General features: G+C 37.2%; 1 protein-coding gene across 1 annotated transcript in view; it reads left to right on the forward strand.

Annotated features, from left to right (window-relative positions):
* LRBA (LPS responsive beige-like anchor protein) overlaps positions 1-26,972 on the forward strand; it is a 424,995-nt gene that overhangs the window by 308,457 nt on the left and 89,566 nt on the right. Inside the window, exon 47 of the mRNA XM_074821286.1 lies at positions 19,023-19,175. Coding sequence (XP_074677387.1) covers positions 19,023-19,175 — 153 coding nt within the window. The remainder of the gene's footprint in view (positions 1-19,022; positions 19,176-26,972) is intronic.

Raw genomic sequence — 26,972 nt, forward strand, 5'->3', positions numbered from 1 at the left:
GCTTCTGCCTTTGTTGTATCTGTGACCATAGGACCACAGGTTATGAAAAAGGGAAGGAAGATGATTGGAAGCTATCCTACCATTTGGGAAAAGATGCAAGGGAGATGACGCATGGTTTTAGTTCTGTTACAATATTTCAGTGAAGTCTTCTGTAAAACTTTAGCAAACATTTTTAGCCCTGAGACTGAAATAAGGCAAAACTGGCCTTTGTGCTACAGATGTGAGTTTCACTGTCTTTTTGTTCCTCTGCACAAGTTTTAAGCCTTTAAAAAGTCAGTAGAAACTGGTATAGATTTTTAACCACTGAGTTTCATAAATACTCTGTTCATGCTTCTGCTCTGCTTAGATAAGAATGTTGCAGTTAATATTTGTATTATTTTATATAATTTTGGTTCCAGGCATCCAACCTCATTTTGGGGCAATTTCTGCAGTGGCCTATTTGTTTGTCCTATGACAAACAGGAGGAGGTGGCTGTGCTAATTTAGGGGCCAAAGGGGTAAAACCGAGTCTTATAACAAGGAATAAGTAGATAGGGGATAAAGAGCTGTGAGGGAGATCTGGAAGCAGTCTCCAGGAAGACCGTATACTGAGTAGAGAAAGCCAGTGTCTGAGGATGCTAAGATGAAACATAGAATTTAGAATGATATTGAACCTATCCTGACAGGGGCACTGGGCCTGGGAACTGGCGAGTGAACAAGAAGTAGGTGGGAATAGAAGATAAATTGCTCTGGTAATTATTCACTGTATAGAAGGAGACCTAGAATTAAGTGGGTCAAGAAGCTAGGGCAGGAGCACATAGGGCAGAGGTTTAGGCAGGTAGCCAGTGAAGGAAGGAATGAGCTAAACAAATAGAGGATCTGAGGAATATTTTGAACTGGGGAGGAGAACAAGGGAGGAAAGGATGCTGGCAGTGGTGGGAAGGCTTTGTTGTCCTCAAATCTGAGAAGGAGGAGTACTATCAGAATTGTTGTTTTAATGGAAGGAAGGATGGAAAAGGATAGTGGGAAGAAAATCAGAGGCTAACTCAAGAATGTCATGCAACTAGCAAGAGACATAAGTAACATGAAATCATTCTATAACTATATTCATAGTGAGGAGACAGTTAAGGAAAGGGTTGATCTGCAGATTAATGAAATGAGAAAACTTACCAACTGATAGTGCTGAAAAAGTAATGTCATTCTTGCATCCAAAGAATCAATGGCAATCAGTGACTAGTGGAATTAATACCACTTACAAAAAGATGCAATGCCTGTATCAAACTGGGAAAGAACAGTATAGAAAATACAAACAAATTAGATTTTTTCAAATTGGCTGGTCATTATGAACTTCATTGTCTTGTACCTACAAGACCGGCAGGCAAAATTTCAGAGTGCCTTTTTTTTTTTTTTTTTTTTTTGAGAAATGGAGGAGGAGGAAGGTAGCAGTGGTGGACAGATGAAATATTTAGTTTTTAAAAAGGAAGAAAAAGAGAATCAAGAAATTACAAGGTGAGTTTAGCTACAATTCACAGAAAAATATGCAAATAATCAGACTATGTTTAAGTACCAGAAAGATAACAAAGAGACAAGGAAATGAAACACATATTTATCAAAAAGAGATTATGTCAAATCAATCACAGATTCTGGTGAGAAAAGGTAACAGGCCTTATAAACAGAGAAGAAGCAGATGATGATCTTAGTTTTTGACGTTGTCTCATGAGTGGGCTTGGAAAACTTGGTCTAAAAGAATCTGCTGTATTTAGAGAATAGTTACCAGTGGTTCATTATTAAAACCGAAAGATGTATTGAGTGGAATTCTTGATAATAACAGGTTAGGCCTCAATTTCCATTGATACTGGCTTGGAAGGTACTGGAAGTGTAGTGGAATTGGAAGCACTTGCAGAAGGGAAAATTATTTGAGATAACTGTTAGATGAGGTTTGTTAGGGAAAAGTGAGAATTGTAATTTTCGTGGAGATTCTCGTACAGTTAGGTACAAATATAACACAAGGAACAATCTGCTGTGCAAAGAAAAGATGTAGGATTGTAGTACATCACTGGTGCATGTGAATTAACAACATTGTGGCATAACAAAAGGTGAGTAACATTTTGTAGAAGATACATCAGTAGGACATAGTATAACTTTCAGAATATATAAAATAAATATTCAGCTTTGCCCAGCTTTGATAAGGTCTTAGCTGCAGTATTACATCCATAGTTGTGGCCTTGTTGGAGAGAATCCACACTGGAACAATAATAACAGTGCGAGGTCTTGAAAATAAAATACAATGAAAGACTGAGTAGCTATTCTTTCTTTTTCTTCTAAAGAAGACCAGGTTGAGAAGGAACTTAACAGTCTCCTATCACATAGGGGCTGCTGCAAGAAAAAAAGGAAAAATCTCTGCTGCCCGTGCTGGATAGAATAAGAATGAATGGACTTAAATATCAGGGAGTTTTCAATTAGATGTGAAAGTAACCTTTCTAACAGAACAAATAAAAACAGTGAATGCTTCCCTGGCAATTAGTATAGCGAGGGTTTTTCAGAAATGCTTAGATATCTTTTGGAGATTATGTATGTGCAAGCTGGTACTATCCCTACTGTTATGGATGGCCTCTTGAGTTGCTTGCAGCTTTCTGAGTCTGTGAATTGCCATGAATTACATTCTACCGAGTGAGTATTAGATTGACTAAAGGAGTCTGTTCACGAGACTGGATGAGCATCCAGGAAGAGGGATGAGATAGTATTTCCATAGGACATGTTGAAAGAATTAGGGAAAAAAAAGTTTGAAAATGCACAGAACCATCTTTGTTGGAAATATCTGTATACCAAATATTTCACTACAAGTGTGAAAACTAAGTGTCCTAATACTTGATGTTCTGCTCTATACTTGCAACTGTTTGTGAAATCCATGGCTAAAGTGTCCCATATGCCTCTAGAAGTTTTCTGCATGCAGAATTGCAACATGTTCGCTTACTAGTGCTTGAATGTGTTTAGTAGACACATGCATCAAAGAGCCTGAATAAAGCAGATTTTTATGTACTCCTGTAGTTAATGGTAACATCATACTGTATACATGCTTGTAAACAGAATTATTTACTAACTAATTAAGAAAATTAAATTAGATGTTGCTGTCCTGATGAAATTAACGACAGAAGTCTTACTTAAATGGTATGTTTTGTGTTACTGTTTTCATATGTCAAGAATTTTGGGTTTTTTGATCGTGGGTTGGTTTACACGACACCGGGGCTGCTGGCAACAGATGGGGTACACCTGCCTCAAACGGGGAAAACGATCTTCACGCAGGAGTTAGCAGGGCTCATTGAAAGAGCTTTAAACTAGATTTGAAGGGGGAAAGGGATAAAACCAGGCTCACTAGAGATAAGCCCAGGATCAGCATGCCAAGGTTTGAGGGATGGTGTGCTAGTGAGGTCCTTCAGTCTGCCATCTCAGTGGAGGTAAGGGATGGGGATCCATGCGGCATCAAAGACACAAGGGTTATTGATGTGTTAGAAACCATAGAAGCACCTGAGAATGGTCATGTATGAATTAGGGCTTCTCCCTCCAAAAAGGTGGCGGGATCAGTAGCCCAACTGAAGTGCATCTACACCAATGCACGCAGCGTGGGCAACAAACAGGAGGAGCTGGAAGCCATTGTGCAGCTGGAAAACTATGACATAGTTGCCATCACAGAAACACAGTGGGATGACTCACACAACTGGAGTGCTGCAATGGATGGCTAGAAACTCTTCAGAAGGGATAAGCGAGGAAGGAGAGGCAGTGGGGTAACCCTGTATGTTAGGGAGTGTTTTGATTGTCTAGAGCTTAATGATGGTGATGATAGGGTTGAGTGTTTATGGGTAAGAATCAGAGGGAAGGCAACAAGGCAGATATTGTGCTGGAAGTCTGCTGTAGACCACCTAGCCAGGATGAAGAGGCAGACAAAATATTCTATAAGCAGCTGGGGGAAGTCTCACAGTCGCTAGCCCTTGTTCTCGTGGAGGACTTCAACTTCCCAGATGTCTGCTGGAAATACAATACAGCAGCGAGGAAGCAGTCCAGGAGGTTTCTGTACTGTGTGGAAGAGAACTTCCTGACACAGCTGTGAGTGAGCCAAGTAGGGAAGGTGCCCCGCTGAACCTCCTGTTTGTGAACAAAGAAGGACCTGTGGTTGATGTGTGATGGTTGGAGGCTGTCTTGGACACAGCGATTACAAAATAATAGAATTTTCAATTCTTGAAGAAGTCAGGAGGGGGGTCAGCAGAACTTGGACTTCCAGAGGACAGACCTTGGCCTGCTTAGGAGACTGTTTGACAGAGTAACTTGAGAGGAAGTCCCGAAGGGCAAAGGAGTCCAGGAAGGCTGGACATTCTCGAAGATCTTAAAGGCGCAGGAGCTGCCTGTCCCCATGTGCTAATAGATGAGCTGGTGGGGAATAAGACCAGCCTGACTGAACAGAGAGCTTTGGCTGGAACTTGGGGAAAAAAGAGAGAGTTTATGACCTTTGGAAGAAGGGGCAGGCAGCTCAGGAGAACTACAGGGATGTTGTAAGGTTATGTAGGGAGAGCAATAGAAGGAACAAAGCCCACCTAGAACTTAATCTGGCTACTGCCGTAAAAGACAATAAAAAATGTTTCTATAAATACATTAGCAACAAAAGGAGGGCTAAGGAGAATCTCCATCCTTTATTGGATGTGGGGGGAAACATAGCAACAAAGGATGAGGAAAAGGCTGAGGTACTTAATGCCTTCTTTGCTTCAGTCTATAATAGTAAGACCAGTTGTTCTCCAGGTACCCAGGCCCCTAAGCTGGAGGACAGGGACGGGGAGCAGAATGGAGCCCCCATAATCCAGGGGGAAATGGTTAGTGACCTTCTATACCCACTTAGACACAAACAAGTCCATGGGGTCGGATGGGACCCACCCAAGGGTACTGGGGGAGCTGGTGGAAGTGCTCTCCAAGCCACTTCCCATCATTTATCAGCAGTCCTGGCTAACTGGGGAGCTCGCAGTTGACTGGAGGTCGGCAAATGTGACGCCTATCTACAAGAAGGGCCAGAAGGAGGATCCGGGGAACTACAGGCCTGTCAGTCCTGACTTCAGTGCTGGGGAAGGTTATGGAGCAGATCATCTCGAGTGCCATCACACGGCACTCAGAGTCCTGGCCTTCTTCAGGCACAGCCACCTGCTCCAGCGTGGGGCTGCAGGGGGGCATCTGCTCCACCGGTGACCTCCATGAGTGCAGGGGGACAGCCTGCCCTCTGACCCTGGGCTGCAGTCACTGCAGTCATCCTCCTCCTTTCTTCTACTGACCTCTGTGTTTGCATAGGTATCTCCCTCACAACTCGTCTTCCTCTCACTTCCCCTCCTATGTTTTCACAGAGGCGCATCCACCATTGCTCATTGGCTCAGCCTTGGCCAGATGCGGTTCCAACTTGGATCCGGGGGAGCTTTGAGAAGCTTCTCACAGTGGCTACCACTGTAGCCTCTTTCCCCACTATCAAAACCCCACCACACACACAAATCTAACACAGAGGTTCAACAAGGCTCAGTGCTGGGTCCTGCACTTGGGTCACAACAACCCCCAGCAGTGCTACAGGCTTGGGGAGGAGTGGCTGGAGAGCTGCCTGGCAGAAAAGGACCTGGGGGTGTTGGTCAACAGCCACCTGAATATGGCCCAGGTGGCCAAGAATGCCAATGGCATCCTGGCTTGCATCAGAAATAGTGTGGCCATCAGGACTAGGGAAATGATTGTCCTGCTGTACTCAGTACTGGTGAGACCATGTGTTGAGTACTGTGCTCAGTTTTGGGCCCCTCACTACAAGAAAGACATTGAGGTGCTGGAGTGTGTCCAGAGAAGGGCAGCGAAGCTGTGCAGAGTCTGGAGAACAAGTTCTGTGAGGAGCAGCTGAGGGAACTGGGGGTGTTTGTCCTGGAGAAAAGGAGGCTCAGGGGAGACCTTATTGCTCTCTACAACTACCTGAGAGGAGGCTGTAGCGAGGTGGGGGTCAGTCTCTTTTTCCCAAGTAACAAGCGATAGGACAAGAGGAAATGGCCTCAAGTTGTGCCAGGGGAGGTTTAGATTGGATATTAGGAAAAATTTCTTCACTGAAAGGGTTGTCAAGCATTGGCACAGGCTGCCCAGAGGAGTGGCTGAGTCACCATCCCTGGGGGGTGTTTAAAAGACGTGTAGATGTGGTGCTTGGGGACATGGTTTAGTGGTGGACTTAGCAATGTTAGGTTTACGGCTGGACTTGATGGTCTTAAAGGTCTTTTTCCAACCTAAATGGTTCTGTGATGCTATGAATATGTGCAGTTGAAGCAGTAACTTCCATGGGAGACAATCCATGGCCAATGTTTTCTTTAACCATCTGGCATGATGTATGTACATGTGTGCACGTATGTGTATTCAGGAGGGAAGGAGGAGAAAGACCGGGAAGGAGTTAAATGAACACAGATCCCTCTGGTTTTGATCCCCACCAGTAGAAATAAAGAGTTTCCAATGTTTATTCTTCCTTTTAGGTTCCTTTCCCACCTACTTTACAGCCAACAAATATTATGAAACATGACACCCATTAAGTTTTACACTTATTCCCTGTGATCTTGGAGTATCGTTCTCTGTAGACATTTTAAGATAGTCCTTTCTCATGGTCTGTCCTGAAAGACTGAGTTCACATCAGTAGTTACATTTTAACCATCTTGTATGGTAGTGTGCTAGAAGTACTTGATGTTCGCAAAACAAACTTTTTAAAAAATAGATAGTCTTATGTTCTTTTGATTGTTTCCAGAATTTGGAAGATGCTGCTTACTGGCAAGAGCTAGTGGGATTTCCTTGAAGTCTGCAATTTGCAAACACTAATACATTAATGATTATTCAAAGGTTATTGAAAAGCCTTTGACATCTCATTTATTCATTCTTTTCTAATATCAACATGTTTTTCAACTGTCTTAATTTGGTCCAAGGTTTTGTCCAAAACAATATGCAATTTTCCTCTTAGGTCCGTGTCTGTAACAGTGTATTGCGTGAGCACAGCTCTTGCCTGTCTGTGAAGACCATCCAGTTGCACGCAAAATTAAGATTTTATCTTGTGTCATTTTAAAGAAGATTAGGCACTTGAGCGGGGCTTTACTTTTTTTTTTACAAAGTGTTTAATAAGAAATGTATTTTCTTGGATTCTCATTTAAGAGACATTGTCAGGTGGTTGATACATATTTTTAAACTGGTATCTTCTGTATGCCTATTACAGTCCAACGCTAACTGAATGCAACTGGCATATTGGAAAAGATGTTTTGTTTTGACAACAATTTTTATTGTTACATTTACATGGAAATTATGCAGAGCTGAGATGAAAAATAATAATATCAAGCAAATAATAAGAGCATTTAAGTAAAAAATGGCCTTCTAGAAAGTCATCGTACAGAGATCTCTACATCATGTCCTAGTCTTTCACCTCCACAGGAAACAGTTTTTTATCTTTAACAAAGTTATGAGATACATCCTCAAGTTGTATTTGCAGCAGGCCAGTCAGCTTGCCTGAGTGATGAAACATTTAAATGTATTAAAATAATTAGGAATTTCCCTTTTTTATTTCATAGGTAGATTACATTTTACTGTTCTGTCGAGTATTTTTTAGCAAATTCCTTAAATAAATTCTTCAGTCTTTTTGCTTCCCTTTGCAGTGTTTGAGGTGGAGTTGATATATTACTTTTTGGGCTGAATATGAAATATTTTTAAACTTGAAAATATCTACTTGTGTTAAGGTATTATTTTCATTGTAATCTGTTTGAGATTGAGCAATATGTAATCAAGAAGAATATCTTACTATATGATTTAATTATTAAACTATATGTTTAGAAATGTTTGTTCTGCTGTGGATGCAGACCAAAATAATTGGTTAAGTTCAAACTTCGTTTGAAATATTAATCCATTTTTTTATCTCCACTTTGAATTTTTCTTGTGTACTTGTTCTGAAGCAGCTGACTCCTTCAAAGTTGAATGCAAGTAGCCTTATATACAAGAAAATTATTTTAGCTGTAAAAGATGTCTTTGTAAGTGAGATGTGGGAAACAAAAATTGTTTCAGGGGAGTCAACTAGTTAAGGATTTGAGATAGATTGAATGACTCGAGGGAGAAATCTCTTGAAAATGTAGGTATAGTTGGACATGAAAATGAGTTTGCTGTAGTATCTGACTGTCCATACCATTCAATCTGTGGCAAACACAAAAACATTTATTTCTCAACAAGTGAAAGTGTTTTAAGCTTTACCTTCTGTTTCTGATGGATTGAGAACATAAACGAAGTCAGCTATTGTGGCTGATTAAATAATATTATGTTTTTTTTTTACCATAAGCTCTTTGGATTGCTGTTGATACTTCTACAACTGATAAAAACCTAGCGGTTTAATGCATTGATTTATAGAAATACAAAGGATTTGGGAAGCCACTTTTAAGACCTTGAAAGTGAAAGACCAAAGTGAATGGTATTGTATCTTGATGCATGGGGTGTGGAGGGCACAAAGGAAGAAGAAGAGTTTATTCCTATTCCAGCTGAAAAAAATTGTGACGTTTTAGAACCATTGAGCCGATTACAGGAAATAATTTTTCCCTGCTTCTCATGTGAAGAGAGTGAATGTAGAAGGAGGACTAACATGAGCTAGCTTTGGAAGCAGCTCTTGTTGGCTGGTATCACTTCAACAGAGAAAGCTAAAGCATATGTGTGGTCACAACCAATCTGTGTCAATATCCTGTGAAAGCCTTGGATCGGTGATCAAAGCAGGAAGCTAATGCTGCACTGTAGTATAACCTTTGGTTGAACTTTTCAAATTTTGATTTCAAGAGATGATATGTTGCATAAAATCTAATTTCCTCATTCTCCCCTATCCATTTCTTTAAGCAATGCAAATTAAAAATCCTTCCTAAGTTTGCTAGTGTCTCACTACCACTCTAGCATTGTTATTTACTAATTAGCTCAGCACTGTTGCCCTTAAACAATTAACCATGTGTTTTTAAGTTAAATCTTCTGCACTGAAGAATATTAAATGTATTTTGATTCTGTGAGAGTACCGCTTAGTACCTTTAAAGTACTAGACATGCATGACCATTAACTCATTTAGTTATTTCTTAATTTACATTATTAGTGCAAACAATCCTGGTTAGTTTTGTTAATACTGTATGAAAAGCAAACATGGATAGCCTGGCAGTGTTTAACAGAAAAATAGTTTAGTTCAGGGCTTGGACTAAGTTCCAGAATACAGAAGTTAAGGCTGTCTGTTTTTTTTGTGTTGCTGTTTTTCTTTGATGAACGAGTAGATTTGCACATACTTGTTCAGAAGCAGATGTTATTTCTGGTTTCATAGCTAACCTGTTGTGATAAATTTATTTACTGTTATATTTACAACAGTGTAATTGTTGCCCATGTTGCTTTTGCTAATTGTTGTGGGTTTTTTTTAATACCATACATACAGTTTTTCTAGATCATTTGAAATTCTCATGCTGTCCTCCAAACAGCTTCTTAGTGTCATCTGGAATTTTATTACTGCACCTTCTATGCCAGGTCATTAATGAGATTATTGACTGGTATTAGGAGCAGGGCAGACCCCATTACTATGTCCTCCCAGTTTGACAGTGAGCTATTGATAACTGCTCTTGGAATATGGATTTCCAGCTTGGGTACTCCCACATTATTGTAACCTAATCTCATCTCCATTTCTCTACTTTGCTTATAAGAATGTCATGGGAGACTGAGACAGTCTCAGAGGTCTTTCTCAAAAGTGAAGCAACACCTTGCCTCTTTTTCTTTCACTGTCCACTATTGCAGTTACCTTTTGAAAAGAAAATTAGATTTGCTTTTTGTGATTGATTTTTTTTTTTTTTTAAACCATTTTTAACCAAGTTACGGTCACTAGTATAGAGTTACGTACTGTTTTTCATGCCTTTCCCTCTACTGCTTTGTGTGTGTTCCTTTTTCATGTGCTTATGGGTTGGGTTTTTTTGTGCATTTGATTAGTTTTGTTGAAAAAGGAGATGCTAGAAGACCATAAACTTACAAAAAGCATTAGTAAGCTCCAAATATGCTGTTCCAGATTGTTCCATCATAGAATGGGGACTAATTTATGAAAGTTAATCTTGTGATATAACACACATCAGTGACAGCTATTGTAAGGCTGGTGTGATAGTATCTGAATTCATATCTCAGCCAGGTGGGGCAAGTTATGATCCTTTATCTTCTCAGGAGACAAGAACAACTTAATTTTGGGTCCAGAAATGCTGTTTTGTCAAGTAAACTATATTATAAGACTCATTAGCATCACATTGTTTGGACAATTTTTCTTTAAATCAAGTTTCATATTTAACGTCTTTTTAAATTGTGACAGTATTAAACAATGTCTGCTATAATGTTGTCTTGGGCTTCTAAGAGTGTACTGGTGTTATCAAGTGGGTATCTGACATATATAAACACTTAGTGAGATTGGGGGATAGTGGGTTTGGCCAAGACTCTTCAGGAGTGTCCTTGGAGGGGACAGTTTGAGAAGCAGGAGAATGCTAAAAAGACATAATGATTTCATTATGAATAGGATACCGAGATTAAGAACTAAATTATAACTTAAGTGATAATCATGGGTCTAAAATGTCTCAAACCATAGACTGTAATAAACAAAGAGCTCTGAAAGTAGCCCTCTGTCTTCTCAATTTTCATACATTTTCTAATTCTTTTCCTCTAAGTCATCTCTATGCTAATGACTGAAATTGGTCCTGGATGTTTTTGATACATATCAATGTTTTTGATACATACAGTCAGCCTATGGAAGCTGACAGTGCCAACTTTGAACTAGAGTAAGCCTGTGCTAAACCAAGGTTTCTGCTGGCTGTAGGACATTCTCAAAATCTATTTGAAGCTATCATAGAGCTGTTATGTACTGTTCTTCAGATTTTGTGAGTTGTTCTTAAAAGGAATAAAGAAAACCTTGGCTACAAGCGTGCAATATTTAACCAGATTTCTTGAGTTTTGATGCCATGACTTCTTAATTAGACAGTGGCATTAAAACATAGCTAATGCATCTGATTAACACTATTGAAATATTTAAAATTAAAGGAATGGTTGCAATAAGTAAAAGCAAAATTAAATCATTTAATACATTGATCTCATCAGACAGATCCTCAGATAGTTATATCATATGCCCGTGTACCTCAGTCCTTTACTATTTAACTTTTCCTCTTTTCCAGTACATATTTTGAGTGAAATAACAACTTTCAAAACTTACACAGCTAAAAGCCATCCAGGCTAAAGTTTTCAGCTGTGAATTCTTAAAGGCCTATGCAAAACATTTATTTAAAAAAAAAAAAAAATCCATTGGCTTCTGCTAAAGAAATGATACGAAATCCAGTCGTAATCTGTCCTATAATCACATGTCTTATTCACATACTTTTACTGAAAGAAGTACATCTAGGGAAACTTTTGAGTATCCACAGGAATTACTGGGTCCTCTTTTTTCTAGACTGTTAAAACTGCTCCTTTCTGTGGGTCCTGATATATTTTAGCCAAACAAGCACAAACTGTGCAGAAAATCTTTGTTATGGTAGACAAGTTATATCTGTAACCAAATATAAATAGGCTATTTCATAAAATTTAAAATACTGGTAGTGTTACCCGCACTCATAGATAATTGCTTAGTTTCTGTGACTATTGTGTGGATTACTAAGTTATTGTTGGGTCACCTGTAGTCAGTGTGGATTTTTGTATTCAATGTGAGTTTTTTCTTTCAAGCATGAGATTCTTCAAGTCTTCAAGAAGACTTGAGAATCTGGACTCCATCATTGATGAACTTCATGGGCAATAAACCTTAAGGTGGGCACTGGGAAAATTCTGTTTACCTAATAATACATCAGGTTTGTATGTTTGGAAAAGGTTATTAATAGTTGTAACGTTCTATAAAGGAAAAAAAAAATATTCTCTGGAAGTGTTAGAACAGATGATGCTTTGTCTCCTATGGATTTGCTTCTTGCAGTTGATTGACTCATTTGTCAAAAAAGCTGTAAGCCTGAAATTAAGAATTTCTCAGTGATGGGACATTTGTTATGGTGCCCCCTCTGTGTAGCTTCTGTGGAGACTACTAAAAGGTGAACTTACGCTGCACTTACTGGGCCCCTCAAGACACACTCATATAATGGCTCTACTTGCCTGCTTATTGTTTTTTAAACTTGTAGGAACTTAGTTATCTTTATAACCTGCTGTAAAATTTGACTAAAATTGACCAAGAAACTTAAAATGTTTTTGGAGGAAATGGAGGTTGCTGTAGATAGGCCAACGAGCACACAGGATTGAATACGACTGATTGAAAGGCATGTTAAGCAACACGTTTAAACCTTGGTACTAGAGGCAAGAAACTCTAAAGTTCCAAGCTGCTGGAAGATTCAGAAACTGGAGGATGACAAATTTCATGACTTCCTTTAAAATACATATTTAAAAAAAAAGAGTTGAAGCTCTGCAAAATGGCAACTCATGCTTATTGAAACAGGCTGCCTAACATCAGCATGCCGAAGACATCCTGTAACCTGATAAGCTTTTCTACAAATGCTTTGCATTGTTTTAGACTTTCTCATCTAATAGATGGGAGTTTCAAAAGTTAAAAGGAATAAAGTTGCTGCCAAACTGGCAACATTACCTTTGTATAGGAGAAATTTCATGTCGTATTTGTAGCAAGGTCAAAGATGGTTGGACTGGATGATCTTCAAGGTCTTTTCCAACCTAGACGATTCTGTGACAATGTCCAAGAGCAATGACTAGCAAAATTCAGAAGCAGCTACATAGTAATTCAGATTTTTAACCATAAACTGTATATCTGGTGTAGCAACACTTTAAACATGTTTAGGATGCAGATCTTTGGTTTTCATGAAAGATTTGTTTTTCTGTAAAATTGTGCCAAGATCCATAATGGGAAAATACTTCTCTGAGTAAAAAAAATAATAATTCTAAATTCAGTCAGGTCCATGTATGGTAATCTGTGGGAATTGCAGTAGTTAAAAATACAGAGATCTGGGTGTATGGATCAGAATGTTCCCTCTAATATCTGTGGTCTACTTCTTTTATACCCAGCCATAATTGTATTGAAAATGAAACAAATACTTTTAATATCTGTCCAAACTTTTTGTGTAGCTGTTGAAATAATAAACTTCAAGTAAATTATGGATTAATTTGCTGAAGTCCAAAGGAGAATGACCATAGGTCTAGAAAATGGGACCAGTGATATAAAGGTGAAGGTTTTAGGTTGTTTACTTTGGAGAAAAGAGGAACAAGGACAGAAACGTGAAGTGCTTTAGCAGTGGCAGTTGAATGCTTTTAGCCTGCTGGGGATTTTGGCTGGCACTTTGTCCATGGAATCACAGAACAGCCCAGGCTGAAGGGACCTTGCAAGATCATCTGGTCCAACATTTTGTGGGAAAGGAAGCCTAGATGAGATTATCTAGCACCTTGTCCAATCCCATCTTGAAAACCTCCAGTGATGGGGACTCTACCAGGTCCTTGGGGAGGTTGTTCCAGTGAACAATAATTCTCACTGTAAAGAATTTCTTTCTTAAAACGAGATGAATTCTGCTGTATGCTTAGTTCCTGTTCCAGTGTGCTGCTGTGCAGGGGTGGTTAGAAAGCTCTGGTGGGAATGGATCTCTCTGTCCTTGAGGTAAAAACTGCTCCTACACGTTGATAGGTGTAAAAAGGGGTGACTGCTGCTTGTATTCAGCCTGAATAGGAAAGAAATGGGCTCCAGCGGCAGCAAAAGCAGCCTAAATGTTAGAAAGACCTTCTAGGGGTATGAAGAGATGAACACTAGAAATTCATAGGGTCTCCAGCCTTGAAAATTTTAAAAGAACAAGGCAGAGACACATCCTTCAAGAATACCTGATTATAATTGTCTGTGAATGGAAAAGTGGACAAGGTGACCTTTCAAAGTTTCATCTAGAACTTTTAATGATTTCTATGATTTTTCAGTTAATGTAAAAAAAAAATGGAAGAAAGGAACGCAGTTATATATACAACTTTTTTCCTCTTTCTCTGTCAAATTAACCTGAACTACATATTACGTAGTGTATACATACGGTCAATAATTACCACTGCATACTTTTATATATATTCTCAGTAAAAGTAAAATAATTTTGTGTAGATAGATATAATCCAGGTATTGACTATCAGGGTTTAAAGTGCCTTAAAGGTGCATTTTTTTATGCAATGAAGTATTGACTTAACAAAATCTACTTATTGATCAATAATGAATCATCTACTAACTGTGATTATCATGTATTTCGTTACTAAATATCTGCATTTTTTATAATTTTCTTTGCTTAATTGTAAATCACTGAAGATTTTAATATATTTTTTTAAACCAGGAAATAGTTCTATTGAAATATAATCTCTTAGAACTTCAACAGGATGAGTAGACATTGACAAAATTTATTTCTTCATTAATTCAATTTAGAATTTTAATGGAAAGCTGCTGAAGTATTTCTTTACAAGTTGGGAGGATTTCAGGCAATATCTTGAAGCAATTTCTTAGTTCTGTGAGAAATAACACACATATAGCAGATGGAGGGAAACTCATGGGTACTTAGAAATTATACTTTCTCACAGTCATGAAAATTATTACATTGAAGTGTGAAAAATGAAATCTGAATTAATTTAATATATTAGTATATATTTTTTGAATGCCATTTAAGTCCCCTAACAGAGGAAATAAAGTGTGGCAGTATGAATAAAAACCTAGACTGCTAATATGCATTTTTATTATTCTGTTTGACAGGTTATATATAGGCTTAATATTGCTTAATGTGATTGTCAAATAATTTAGTTTGAAAATCTGGTATCTTATAAATGTTTTAATATGTTTAGGGAATCTGTGTCACTGTTTCTAGACACCTTTGCAGATCATATAACTCTGCGTCAAAAAGCATCTGTCTATTATTTTCCAAACAAAAGAAAAGAATAACATTTCATTACATTAAAGAAACAAAGTGTCTTGTATAGATTTTTTTTTACGTGTGGTGGCAAACATGAAAATAAATTACCAGTGTTAAACTGACATTCTGTTGATATTACTTGTTTGTAAAAAAATCTTTTTAGTGAAGTTTCCTTAGGAATGATTGTTTCCATATGGTAGAGGGCAATTTTTGTTAGAGAACAATTGTATTTTAATTATATGCAGATTTTTATAAGCATTTTAATAAGAATCCTGATATGGCAAATTTTGTCTTTAATTTTGTAAAAAAACATATATACCACTATAAATACTGTGTGTTTGATTCATGTTGATATTCACCACGAGCATCTCCATCGGTTGTAATGAAATCAAAAACGTGGCAGAAGGAGTGAAGTATTGCTTATCATAAGGAAGTCTGTCTCCACCCTCTAGAACTGGTGAATTCCAACAGAGGAATTTCTGAAACTAATTTCCAACACAATTTTTCAGCACAGTTGTGCTAAAGCAAGAGCTTCAACAAATCATACAGATGTCTTCGTTTTTCCATGAAATCATATAAACAAAAGAAATGTGGGACAATTTTACCATACAGTACATGTGCTGTATGTGTAAAATTTCAGAAGGGATTCAGTAGAATTAGCAAAAGTATGAAGGCAACCAAAATGGTTAGTTAGAAGGGAAGACCTCCAGAGGGAATGAATCTAAATTGACTAGAATCCTTTTCCTTGCAAAAAGAGACCACTGAGGAAGAATGTGACAATATAGATTTATGGTATCCAGAAAGTCATATAGAAGAGTGAATAAGGAATTAATATTTAGTGTGTTTCACAATATGGGTACTAGAACCATCCACTGGAACTATTAGGAAGCAGTTTTAGACTAGCCAAAGGAAAAACTTCTGTAGATGAAACTACAGTGTGGAACCCATGATTAATGATTTTTAAAATTAGAAGTACAGGTTAGTTCTAGGCCATTTAACTGTAAGAAGCTGAGAGAATACCCATGGAAAGACTGTATTTGCCCCCTGTTAGTCTTCCAGTGCTTGTCACTGTTCCAGGTGACATACTAAATGGTCCTTCAATCTGGTCCCTCATGGCTGGTCCTGCATCTTCATTTGTGTGAAACCACAAGTAACTCCTTCCTGCGACCCTCAAAAAACAAGAAAAAAAGTGCATTAATTAATCTTTTTAAGGTTCTCAGGTGTCCAAAAAGTTCCATTATTAATGGAGTTACACATGCCGAGTCAGCGTCTGCTATCTCCATGTCAGTCTATGCATGTGATGTGTATACATTAAGAAAAAAGGAGAAGACCCCACAAATAGAGTTGAGAAGGACTGTTAAGGACTGCAGTTACCGAATACATGAAGCTTGTAAACTTGATAAAAATTTAATATTTTCTTATCAGGTTTATTTGCTGGTTTTAGTAAAAACTGTTGGCCTTTAACTAATGTCATTTTCATCCATCTAAAGCCATTGAAAACTGGCACTAAATACTACCCAGTTAGAACGGCCCGGTGTGTCTGTTTGCACTCCCTTTTCCCATGTGTAAGTGCTAGCACATGGTCAGGATAAGAAAATCAGATAATAAAGAAGCTCCTTTTGTAAAAATGTATCATTGTGGTGACAGTGAAAAACTTTCGGAAAACTCATTTCTGGAGTAATAACGTTTCGTGAAAAGTTTCTAATAGTCAAACTAACAGAAGTTACTGATAATTTTGAAGTTTCCAGGCAGCATGTTGTTTCTGTGTAATCTAATGGAAACAATGTGTGTTCTAGAAAGCCAAATGTTTTCTGATCTTGAAATAAACTAATGAATAGCTGTACAGATAGATAGATAAATAAAAACATCAGTAACATATGTAATGAGCTTATATTTTAAGTATTCAGAATCATGGTATGGTTTCGTATTGGTGGTGCATGCTGCTATCGAATTAAGAACCTACTGTCTCTGCTTTTTCTTTGTTAGTTTCTGTGATGATAAAAACTACAGAAAGTTCAGTGTTACTTTCTCTTTTACCCACATTTATCCTTGCTACATTCTTATTCTTTCACTCATCGAATTAAATAGTTTAAAATTCCTTTTTATCATGTCCTTGTCAAGCATTTGGTACAGAAGCCTGTTTTTACCCTGCCTAGTTAATTAAGGCCACTGTAAACAAAAAGATGTACAATTCAAAGCCAAGCAGTGTTTCACACAAGGATGGAGGTGATAATAGCTTAATTCCTGCTTGATCTTTCCTGTCTTTGCCCTGGCTACTTCGGATTGACCTTGTCCGCAATCTGATGACCTCCCCGTTGCACTCAGCCATTTGGAAAGCTGCTCATGCCGTGGCTGGCCCTGAGGGGCTATCTGGGAGACCACTGAGCCATTGACCCATGGCAAGACTGGGTTTCAGATCTGATCTACTGAGCTTCTGACGTAGCTCCATACTGCACCCACTGTAGACAAAGCCAGGAGGGCAGTCTGATTTTTTTTTTTTCCTGACTTCTTAAGTGGCATGCAGTTTGCACTTGCTGTATGGAAGACCAATTTTACACCACTCATTTGCTATGAAATACACTTCCTGAAGCAATTACACATATTGATCCTTTCTTTACAAAGGAAGTAAATTCTCTAATTTAGCGGCTCAATTTTTCTAAATCCATCAAATTGCCAGGTTTATTGGGTGTATTTAAGTCTCAACATCAAGTTCCACAAAAAAAAAAAAAAAGCACTTTTAAAATACATTAAGCACAGAAATAGATATGTTATGCCTTAATAGGCTTTTTCTATTAAGTGTTATGCAAGGACTTTGCAGACATTTATAAAAGTGTGTAAATAAGGTTCTAATCACATTAATTTAGATATGTTTATGGATATCCTAGTGTATATTTTACAAAATAAATGACAATTTACAAAGTTGCATGTCTGTTTGCAAAACAGGGAAACGCTCCACTGATCCGTGGTTTTAAGGTTATGGGCTTGGTTATGGTTTTAAGCTTAATTTTAAGCTTCATTTTTCTTCCTAGCATATGGTGTTTGATTCTGCACTAAATGTACCATTTTCTGCTTTAAAAAAAAAAAAAATTGTTTAGCCATTAGTATTACTTTGTTTTTCTCATAAGACTTGGAAATGACAATTCCTCTGCTGTATGTGCTTGCATTTTTTCCTCAACTATGTTTAAGGTAGCAGGCTCTGTCTGCAGAAGTGCAAGGGTGGGCCAGCCATGGAGGTGTTAAATGCCACGTTCCAGTCCTGTCCAGCACAGGCCTACAGAGCACACTTGTTTAAAGCCCTGATGATTCTGACAAGGAATTTAGGGCATACACAGACCTTGTAACTGTGTGAAATTCCTTCCTTTTTTTTTTCCTCATGTTTCTCATAATTGAGTTAAGGACCTTTCCATGAAAGAAAAATACTGACTTGATTCAGCTTTGTGTGGGTTTTTTTTTTTCAAAAAAGTGGTATAACTCGAGGTATTTTAGAATTAAAAAAAAAAATATTTCTAGGCATTGACAGATCTTAGATCAGAGCCTAAACATTAAGTTCTTAGACCCTTTATGTTAGAGAGAATAAGAATATAACTGGGTTTTACACCTTTGTAATGAATATATATGGTGCTACTTTCACCCAAACTATGGACTGCCATTTGTGCATTAGCACTCTGAAATGTGGATTGTATTAAAATGTAAAAGAAGCTGTTTTCCCCAACTTCTTAATGTCCTTGGTTGTCTGTTGCTTTACAGTAATGATAATATTTACAAATATTATTTGTACACGTGATGTTCATTAGTTTTAAAAGTTTCTCTGTGCATAATATGCAATCAAAACCAATGTTCAGACTTTTTTGCTTCATAGCCTCTTGTGTCTTAGTTCTTTGTTGTGTTAAGAACATGGTAAGAATTTATCATATCTAAAGGCTTAAATTTTAGGAAGTATGAAAGAGGGAATTTCCTCTTTGTAGTGGGGAGGGGGATGTCTGTGGGAGGATTTCTTATATTCTCTTTGCCTAATGCCATTCTAATAATTATTTTTTTAACAGGACAGAGTGCATCCTCTGACAGAATTTATAACATGGCATTGTTTTTCATTTATCTACAGGAATTGATTCCTGAATTCTATTACCTCCCAGAGATATTTGTCAACAGCAACAATTACAATCTGGGAGTGATGGATGATGGAACAGTTGTGTCTGATGTTGAACTTCCGCCATGGGCCAAAACCCCAGAAGAATTTGTTCGCATAAACAGACTGGTAAGATGGCTATCTTCTATTGTCTGTCAAGTAATATTTGTCTTGCAAGATATTTCTGAAATAGTTTGGATATTTGCATGCAATATGTAGCTATTTATAGTTTACATAGTACTGTGGCTGAAATAATCTGAACAAATGTTAGATTTACAAGTTTAGGAAGAAAAAAGGCATATAGTATTGCTCATTCTTTAGAACTGCTCAGAAGAGTTTGAGCGTGGTCTAAACATGTGGGAGATCTTATCCCATTCGTATGTCAGCTCTTGTGGTTCTAAAGAGCTAATAAAATCATCACTTTACTTGAAAAAGCTTGTTTAATCATAGAAATATTTGTCACTGATTACTTAAATATAATCCTAGGGGTTTTTAATTTTAGTATCCATTTAACTCCAAAGATCACTGAAAGAAAGTGGCATTTTAAATCTTCTGCCACCTCTTCCATTTCTTCCATTAAACTGATATTTTTGAGACCGTTTTTTACAGGAAAATAAAACTGGATTCTCCTTTACCTGCTTCATTCCCCAAACCTGTATTACTATTCTCTTCCATGTCTTGGAAAATCCTGTTGTTAGCGGTGCCTGTCTTCCCTGTGCCCTCTGGGCAGCGTAGTGAATTACAGAATAGCTGTTCCACTATCATTGCTGGTATTTCAGCACATTCTCAAATGTAATAACATTAGGCTCTTCTCAAAATGAAAGGATTCTGCATCAGTGGCACTCTAAAATAAATAAATTAGAGAAGCTTTTTCAATGAACCTTGAAAAATGAGGCGGCAGTTTTCATGCAGTAGTCAGCTAACTGGGAAATAGTGAATTACAGCATGGAAACTCTCAAAAACTTTTCAGATGCCAGGCTTGGACTTGATAATGTCCTGATATTCCAAAATTAGAAAATGGGAACTGAAAGTTCTGTTGTTGGTAGAACGTCAGACCTCATATTCATAGAATTGCAGAAGTCATGTCAGAAGAAATCTGTGACTTCTAAGTCACAGTGTAAGTTACCAGAATGCTTCACTTTTGCTGGTGACATGATACCATTGTCTTCAGAAATGTTATTTGGCTTAGATTTCTGCAGGCAGTTGTAGGGTGCGCCATAATAAGCCCAAATTATGTTAGGTGAATTTAGTGGTTTGTTTCATACAGAAGTATGTGCAGATTTTATTTAAACGAGGTATGAAATACACTAACATTTAGCAGGACTACTTGGCAAACCATATTCAAATGCAACTTTTGATCTTACAGTTGTGCTGATAGGTAATAGGTTAGGGAGGCAGCCTGACACCTTTTTGAGCTTGGCGTGCGTTGGTGATTCAGGACAACCTGAGAAATGAAAAGCTGTGTTCTTAAGCAGACTTGCCAAAGGCAGCCTGTGGCCTTGATCTCTTACGACTGTGGTATTTTAGCTTTTGCATAAAATAGAGTTCTCATTCTATAAGTTACACATCTGGCTTTCCCCACTGTGAAGTTATTCTCCATCTCCTGCTTCCTCCTTTTCTAAGATTTTAGCTCTTTAATTTTCTTTTCCTCATTTCTAGCCTTGGTGCCAGGTTTTTCTCACCCTCACCTCTGCACGCTCTGACATACCCTTCTCTCATCCTTCCATCATTTCCCAAAGCCTTTGCTACTAGCGCCTGCCTTTCTTGCAGCTCCCTTTGATATCTCTCGTTTGTGCTATATTCTCAGGATGAAGGGTTCATCAGCAGGAAGCAGCTGCTTTTCGATTATTACTGGTAAACAAAATGTAAAATCCCTGTAAAGTCTTCTCTTAGAGAGTAATAATCTCATTCCATATTCCAAATGTATTTTTTCTTTTTACGTACAATCTACAATACGCACATATTTGTCTTGTTAAATCCTGAAAAAAAGCAGTTCAGAACAATCTAGAATGAGAAGTGCTTGTTATGTATCCAAAACTTTCAAGTAAAAGTAATTTGAAAATAGCAGTATATTGGTATATTTGAATGATGAAGATTAAAATTACTTTGTAATTTCCTTAATTTAACTCAGTATTTCATATGAAACTGAAATACCATATTTATTATCTAAATATAATGACTGTTTCCTTCTCATGTACTTTTTTCCCCCGAGTAATTATTCATTAGTGATTGTGACTTTTGAAACTATTTTAATCGAAAAGACTTTGCTAGTAATCTGCTAGGCTTCATCACTTGAAAGTAGACCTTGAAGGACCACTTGTCAAATGGCATATTGAAAGAACGTGCAAAAGTTGCCATAATTTAGAGTTTTCAAAACAAAGAACTTTTACAGGAACATGCAGTTTTCAATTACTGCATAATTGGACAGAACAGATTTTTTTTGGAAGGCTTAAGTTAATTACAAAAGTAAGAAATAATTGACCACGTGACAGTATATTAAAGTGTCTCAGCCATCATCCTGTTTGGTGACACTGTAGGTCCCTGATACCACTGCTATAACTCAGATACCAAGTTTTGGTCAGCCTGGTAGCATTGAATTTAAACCTCTGTACCAAGGAATGGTGTTAACTGCTTTTGTGTGACATAGTTAACCTTATCGTGGTGGTGGTGGTGGCCCCATTAGTGCTGGCATGGATGATGCCCTCTGTAGTCTGCTGGCTTTGCGGTGGAATAAAACTGAGACAAATATGAGACAATAATAAAATAAATATCAGATCAAAGTGAGACAACGTGCAAATATTAAATTGCTTTTTCTTGTTCATACTTAGTGGATTGGATACCATCAGCATCAAATCAGCATCGTTTTCGTTTTAAGTAGAATTGGTGTCTTTAGGAAGAATGCTTTAAAGCTCAGTTCCTCACAAATACTGTCAAGAAAAGCTTGCTCTAGTGTAGCATGGGCTGATTCAGTCAGTTAATATTTCCTTACTGCTTCCTGGTTCAGACAAAATAGCGATTACAGTATTTTAAGTGCTCATTTTGTAAGCTATCACACACAGATATTTTTTCCTTTTGCATTTCAGTTTGCCTCTTTAAGTCCACAGATCTTATACAATGATTTGAGCTCATGAAATGCATACTACTTTGATCTGTGACCTTTTTGTGGTGCTAATCGGGTTCCTGATATCATTATACCTTGCTCATTAATCATATTTCCTGCAGCCCGTCAGCCAGCCAGACAGCCCAAGCCCCTGTTTGCAGCCTTGTGTTGGCAGGTTTCTGCTTTTCCAGATTATTACAGTGTGATACTTTGGCTTCTCATAACCAGACCCACATCAAGCTGTGTGCTACAATTAAAGTCAGATGGTCCTCAGGTTGAACAGGGATATACTGTTGCAGCTGTCTGTCTTTCTGGAACAGAGTAGCACGGGGAACAGATGATACGTAGGACAGGGCATAATAACAGCTTGTACAGTACTGGGTCAATAGCAGGGGTTCAGAACATTAATTGACAGGCTGATAGCTGATTTAAAAGTGATTCCCAACCTATTTTTAAATTCTACAAAGTATGTATTTTAATTGAAATAGATTGTTGTGTGTCCTCTGTGTTTGCTCTGAGAGGAAAAAAGAGAATGGTGTATAATTAAAACTGGGTTTTGATTGATGGAATGTCATGATGAGCTAAATGATAGCATCAGGATGTCATTCTAAGCAGTACAAAGAAGTGTAAAATGCATGTATGGCTTCTGCATACAGTTGGTACTTTGTGTTAGTTTGTGAAAGCACAATATTTTATAATAGCACGAATCAATGGGGGTTTGGATATTTTTCTCTGAGACAGTCCACGGTTTGATGGAAAAGTGACTGTGTTTTTACCATTCTGAAACCTTTTTTTATACCTCTAAAGCTCTGTATTATATTTAGTGCCATAGAATAACTGCTAAGATATCTGAAAATATTTTTTAGTTTCCATAGATGCCATTGACAGTAATTGTATTATTCTTTAATTCCATCATTTTATATACATGTGTGTGATATGTGTGTAATAAGAATTATAGCGTTAGCTTAATAAAAGTAAAAAACCCACGAACTTTTAAATGAGATAAAATTATAATTCCTCCCCCCAACAAAACAGAAAAATCCCAAATGCAACCTACTACTGCATCCTTACTGTATTATTTCAGAGTTATGATATCTTTAGGGCGTTAGTATGTGAGCAAAGGGGAGAATGCTAACTTGATCTGATATCTATTAAAAACAAAACACCCAACTTTTTTTTGGTTCTTCAGTGCTTCTGAGAGACCTATAGGAAAAAGAAATGGGAAGTAAACTAGGAAGGGAAGAGTATAAAGAGACAGATGTTCAGACGTTGTTTGGAAACAGAAATCTTACACAAAAACTATAGCAGTAGTTGTCAGACACTGCAATAGACATATCCTTTCAAACTTGGATTTTTCTGGGGGTTTTTGTTGGCTTCACAGTCTTAGTTATGTTAGCTGCCCTCCTTTAGAATAGTTTTCTGGTTTAGAAATTTAAATTCCTTTGTTGGAGTTAGTGCCCCTCTTCTGCCCTTCTTATCATGCATCACAAAGTAGACATTCAGAAAGACCAGGTGTAACCCAAGGAGAAGTCCCATACTTCCCAGCAATAGGAATAGCTAAAAATCCCAATAAGGCAGTTCTGGTTGTTCTAAATAGTTAAGTGGTCTATTTTTGTCTTGTCATTGAAGGTTGGATGTCTGAATAGGTAAGAATTAATAAACTGATAATAACAAAATTTCACACAGCTTTGATGAGCCTCAGCTTTTTGAGAATTAGATTGCTTCAATGATAATAAAGTTGTTGAGGTCTGTCAAGACAGCTTTCCACAATATATCTCAATTTAAGTATTTTAGTGCTTTATTGCAGAGTTAGTCCTTTCGTGATTAGTGATGTATCCATTTGATGCAGCGCTGGTGAAAATGCAAGACAAATTAGAAAAGTGATGAGATTACTATGCTGGATTGAAAGTTTTGAAATCCAATTTTCAAATAATTGAAAATGTAGTGATTGGAAGCTAGGAAACTTTCTGAAACAAATGAAATACTTAAATACATAAAAGTACTGTACAAAAAATTTATCCTGGCATGGTAAGTAAAATGGAGAGGAGGGGTAGGACAGTCACTCACCCTAATATAAATTTCAGTGGAGCAAAATGAATCAGCAGTAAGAGCCACTGGTTGGTAGAAAGCTCTACAGTGAGAATTAGAGGATCATTATCGGTCAATATGATGCGTTACTTTTTAGCACAGGCTACTCCACCTTACACCAGAAAACACGGAAAAAGCAACATTCCCTGCCAACTAACACACCAACAATACTCAGAACTGTGGTTCTTGTGAGTCTTCACTCTCTTCTCTCTGTGGAAAGTGAATGGATGAAACAAAACCAAAAGCTGGTTTCAAGAACATTACGCTACTTTCAATCTATTAAGACTCTTGCTATTAGTCGAATAAAGATATTGAAGCAGCAGTTAAGGCAGTGGCAGTAATTTGGAATGTACGGGATTTTTTTGTATTATCTTGGAAAAAGTCTCTCCATGATATTTTTCCTGGTTCCACAGCTGTGTATTTACAGAGGCGTTATAGCACGTGCTGTAGAAAATCATGTGAATATGAACTGTTTAAATTAAGACTCACAAATGCAGATTACTAATAATAGACTGCTAGATTATTAGTCATATATTGCTGGTAGTACTTTACTGGTTAAATATGTTAAAAACATTAGAGAGCAGGAAAAAGGCCAAAATCAAAATTAGGTTAACTAGCAACCTCAGAGTTGTTACCTGTGCAGCACCTACTTTGAAATTCTAGTTTAAGCAGGATTGGATGCAGTCTTAAAAATCTAGGATGCAGGTTGGTCTGTATACGCTGTGTGATCAAGATGGTTCTGACAATCCAATCTGATTGAAATGTTTACAGAATTTGACTGTAGAATAAAGGAGAAGGAAAATCATAGCTCTGTGAACTCTTCACTCTAGGGCTCTTCTAGATGGTTCTGTTGGCATATTAGGTGTATCTTCATCTGGAAGAGAGGTGATGGGTCATGATGAGAAAGGATACTCTTTCAAACTCTACTTCATGAAATACATATGCGATTGAAGTGTTACTTCCATTTGTATTTCTGATGTTTGGTGACTTCCTGTGGCTTTTCTTTGGAAATTATAATCTATATACAATATAAGATTTATACAATATCCTCTGAAAGGAGGACATGTATTAACTCTACAACCATTTTGATTTTTAGAAAAATCACTTTCATAAATTTATAATAGAAAAAGTAGGTTGGAAAGTAATCTGTAACTTTGCTTTTCCTAGCAAATACTTGTATTTCTATGCCACATGTGTGTGTAATGCATTTAGAATAAGTATATGTTTAAACGTAACTATTGACAATGCATCTTAAAACACTATACTGCATTCATTTGATGTTGCTTTCAAGCTGTGACTATGGAAGAAGGGTTGTGCAGGAGGTGAGGTTCCTTGTATCAGGCAAAATAAATATTTCCATTCATAGAAATCTCAGAAACTTAATAGTCTAATCCAGAAAGTTGTCAGGAATATTATTTTTCAGCAAAGTTGGTTTTGAAAGGTCCAGTCTGATGGCATATTTGACTTCATGTATTTAAAAGTTTGATATTGTTTAACACATACTTTTTTTCCCTCATCGATGAAAACAAGTCAGGTCTGGGAAGCACAGGGGCTGCACCATGTAGGTACTTAAGAGGCAGAGGAGCACAGAAAGTCTCTTAAACAGCTGATGAAATGTAGGATGGTGTGTAAGTTTAAGCAGCAGGATTCCTTCTTTCCTCAAAAAGTACTTCCACGACTGCAGTGTGCAGTCCTAGTGATTGTCTGGTTTTCCCTTTCAATTTGTCCATCTAGACTACCAACATGGACTTAAACCTCTTTGGTTTGCACCTGAACTAAATGACATGTTGGTATCATCATGTTCATGTACCACTTACACTCATTTCCTACCAACTCAGCTACACGTGTAACAATTCCCTTGTCTGTGTTTGTCACTGCAGGATTTTTTGCGCTGTTAGAATTACTTCCTAAAATTTAGAACCTTCGTTGTCTTTCGCACAGAAATGCTTGTGTGTAGGCTAGAATCAAGAAATACTAGATAATTGTAAGCAGTCTCTTGATTTAATTGTATCACGTACAGATAGATTATTAGTATAGAAAGGGAGGGGAATCAGACCTTCATTACATATTTTTCAGCACCTTATTCAGGTTGCATATGAAGATAAGTCTAGAGTAACATTAGTAGCGCCAGCATAACTGCATTTAGGTGAAATCAGTGCAAGTGAAAACCTAATCTGTGGGTATTCTAGAGGGAAAATAAAAGGATCATTCAATAGAAGACATTTTTGAAAAGTAGAGAAGAAATATTTCTAAAGAAATGTGATATATGGCCTATTAGAAAAGATTCTGAAAATCTGGGAATAAACAGAAGTAGACTATTTTTTCTGTGTGTACAATTGACTGTGTGTATAAGAATAACTTATTTTTATTGAAGTGCCATCTAAGAAATATGGCCAGAAATTCACATTTATTTAAATCCAATTCTGTTGGAATATTGGGTTTACTAATTTTCAGGTAAGATTTTTTTTTTTTTTTAATTTAATTTGTAAAGGAGACTACTATACAAATAAAGTCAAATGTATTCAAGAATATGAAGGAGGTAATGAAAAGTGAACTCGAGCCACGCTTTTGAATATAACTTGTCTTAACAGTGCTGGAAGCATTCCGTTTTGGTTTCATAACACATCAAAATATGCTAATATTGGAAGATGAGGTTTGGATAATATATATGATGGAATGCATTGGAGAGGTGCATCTGTAGGACAAAGTTAATATATAGTAAAAAGCAAACGTGATGA

The sequence above is a fragment of the Strix aluco genome, chromosome 4, assembly GCF_031877795.1.
Source record: "Strix aluco isolate bStrAlu1 chromosome 4, bStrAlu1.hap1, whole genome shotgun sequence".
NCBI classification, from domain to species: domain Eukaryota; kingdom Metazoa; phylum Chordata; class Aves; order Strigiformes; family Strigidae; genus Strix; species Strix aluco.